Here is a 3,210-nt window from a genome sequence, read left to right on the forward strand (position 1 = left end):
GGGCAAACAGGAAATGTAATTCAAAAGTTCGCGGGGCTTTTCCTGTTTACCTGCCCGCTGCATCCGAGTTCAGATTGCTGTCCAGAGCGGTCAGTGGTGCACGGTGGGATACTGCCCGGAGGCCAATAACGTCGATTTCCGTCCACGCTAACCGTAATCCGATATGTTAATATCGAATTTAGCGCTACTCCTCTTGTCAGGGTGCAGTACAGAAATAGATTTAAAGAGCCCTTTATATCGATATAAAGGCCGTTGTAGTGTGGACGAGTACAGCGTTAAATCGATTTAACGCTCTTTAAATCGATTTTAAACGCGTAGTGTAGACCAGGCCTGAGTGATATTAAATCATGCAGTATTTTTACTTCGTGTGGCCCTGAAAAGGGGAAATAAGATTTGCCATTAACAGAAGCTGGGCACACTTACGTGATCAGTAGGAACAGGATTTTAGACCAGCGCTTTGCTTTATTATTGAGATGTTCTTTTTTCAGACTGCTCCTGTGGTTGGAGGTTTAATTGAAACAATTGACAATGTGATGGTGCACATGGTCTGCAATCTGGGACGAAACCGACTTGTAACCGTTGAGGGCTCATCAACTGTAGCAGGTAGGATGAAACAGCAATGTTCAGAACACGTCTTCACTGCAATAAAAACCCCACAGCACTGAATCTCAGAGCCTGGGTCAGCTGACTCTGGTTTGTGGGGCCTGAGCTGCGGGGCTAAAATTTTTGCACCATAGGTGTTTGGGCTGGAACCTGGGCTCTGAGACCCACCTCTCTTGCAGGGTCTCAGAGCCCGGGCTTCTGCTCGAGCCTGAATGACTACACTGCAATGTTAGAGCCCCACAGAGCAAGTCCTGAGAACCTGTCAGTTGACAGTGGCTAGCCGTGGCCAGGCTGCAGGCCTTTGATTATAGTATAGACCTATCTTCAGTTGCCTTCTAAACTGGCTGACTGTAATAAATACTACTTTGCCGGCTGCTCCTAACTTGTCAGTGTGGGGAAGGAAGTTGAAATGGTTTTTTTTCCTTTCTTTTAATCCAACAAATGGAATAAATTGCAGAAAGATGATTATACAGTTAGCTTAGAGAGAGGTAATCAGCTTGATTTAACAATCCGATTTCCTTTTACTGTTGGCTTTTGGGGGGATGGTCTTTTTGGGGGCGCTCAGTGGGTTGGGGGGAGAATGTGAATGCTCCTGTATATAATTTCTGGATTTAGTTTAGTGATATGTGAACAGTTAAAGTTCTGCCTAAGCCTTTTACACAAGCCTTTGAAACTGTAAGTGTCTGTCTGAAAGCTACAGAATTTAAATTTGGGGACAAGAGAATGGAAGGGTGGGACAAATTTTCCTCTATCTTACATCTATTGCAAGTCCTTCAAGGAGTTGGCGGCTCTCTCATAATATGTATATGTATAGCATCTAGCACAGTGGGGTCCTGATCTCAGTTGACCTTTAGGTGCTACAAAGAGAGCTAGATGAATAATTGACTTTTTTTTTCAGTTTGGCAATTCTGAAAAATCAGGAAAAGATTCAATTCAGGTGGAACTGAATTAGAATTTTTACAGAATTTTCAGTGAATCAGAAAAGTCTATTTCATGTCTGTTTCAGAAGACGGATTTGAGTCTGGGTCTCCTACATCCTAGTGAATGCCTTAACCACTGGGCTAAAAGTTTATAAGTGAGTGGTGATAGGGGTGATGGCAGAAACACCACCATGACCACCTCAACTTCCTGCCTGTTTTGTGAACGGCCAAAGCTATTAATGTCAAATTCACAAATAGCTGGGGGTTGACGAAAGCTGCATTTTTTTTTCATTGAATAAACTATTTTGTCCCACACACTGCCCAGCATTAGCTACAAATAATTGATTAGTTCTGGTATTCTTCCCTATTGCATTGTGAGCTACATAAGAAAAGAGAAGTCATAAATCACATGCAAATTGTCTCTTCCACTACACGGTCCTGGTCACTGACATTCTAAAATTGAGCAGTAAGATTCTAAAATAATGTCTTTAAAATGTCAGGGGGAAAAAAGAGAGAGGTATCAATCAATTTTTCTTACCTCAGTGCCTCCTTAAGCTCAGTTTGTGCACATTGCCAAATGAGCCATGGTATATTAACACCTCATAGACTACTTTTTCCACTCATAAAGAAGTCAGAACTTCTTGAAAGCAATTTTATTCTTGATGGGAATGGGGGATTACTCTTCTCCCAACCCCCGCCCCCCCAATAGCTGGGGTTTTACAGTCAAGATTTGCAGTAGCTATTAAAAGAGCAAACTCTAGTTCTGCAATCAATTAGGTTGTAAATGTTGTTGATTTTATCCTTTTTTGTTTTTGTTTTTTTTGTTTTGGGTTATTGTACAGATTACTCTTTGGTCAAAATGGCTCCTCAGACTTTGAATTTGTCTCACTACCGCTTCCCATCACAAGGACGGAGTTATATTTCTATCCCCGGTGAAGCTTTTCATAACAAAGGTAAGGGCAAGATTTGCAGGGAGGAGTAGAATGGTGGCAGCTAATCCTGACAGTCACTCACTCCAGAAATGCTTTTGCATGGGGACAAGGGATTTTGGTTGGCTCTGCATTTTCAGTCCTGTTTTAATGTTACTTCCTCTTGTTTCTAAAAACTCGAGTAATACAGCTAGGTCATATATATTAGAACTGTTTAATCTTGGCACTATTTTACATCAGGGCAACTTCAATTCCCAGAGCTAATGTTTTATCTTTCTAACCACCAGAACTGGTGGTTTTCCAAGGAATTCTAATATCAAATCAACTACTTATTTCAGTAAAGTATAAACTTATTCTGCATAGCATCTTTTCTGTTAACAGTTTCCCAAAACACCTAGTGGAATGAAAGAATAAAGTGACAGAGGTAAATAGCAGAAGCAGGAAAGAGAAAGGAATACCCAGGGCCAGCTCTAGGTTTTTTGCTGCTGCAAGCAAAAAAAACTTTTTTGGCTGCCCCCTGTCCCAGTGATGGGCTCCCCCCCGCACACATCCCCTGCTGCCCCAGCGCTAGGCTCTTTCTCCCCCCCTGCCACCTGCGCCATCCTGCCGCCACAGCCCTGGTCATTGGTAACTCACTCTCAGGGTGGGTCATTCAGCAGGAATTTTGGATGTGCACAAAACAAAGACAGGATTGGTTCCCATGTGGTTACAGAACTGCAGTAAAGTGGAACAATTTTCAGCTTGTGTGATTGGAGGAT

General features: G+C 42.4%; 1 protein-coding gene across 1 annotated transcript in view; it reads left to right on the forward strand.

The window, feature by feature from the left end:
- The window catches only part of ADGRD1 (adhesion G protein-coupled receptor D1), a 266,747-nt gene that overhangs the window by 36,583 nt on the left and 226,954 nt on the right, over positions 1-3,210 (forward strand). Inside the window, exons 10-11 of the mRNA XM_032805984.2 lie at positions 489-603; positions 2,366-2,476. Of these exons, the coding sequence (XP_032661875.1) occupies positions 489-603; positions 2,366-2,476 (226 nt within the window). The remainder of the gene's footprint in view (positions 1-488; positions 604-2,365; positions 2,477-3,210) is intronic.

Source organism: Chelonoidis abingdonii, chromosome 22 (assembly GCF_003597395.2).
Source record: "Chelonoidis abingdonii isolate Lonesome George chromosome 22, CheloAbing_2.0, whole genome shotgun sequence".
In the NCBI taxonomy this organism is placed as follows: domain Eukaryota; kingdom Metazoa; phylum Chordata; order Testudines; family Testudinidae; genus Chelonoidis; species Chelonoidis abingdonii.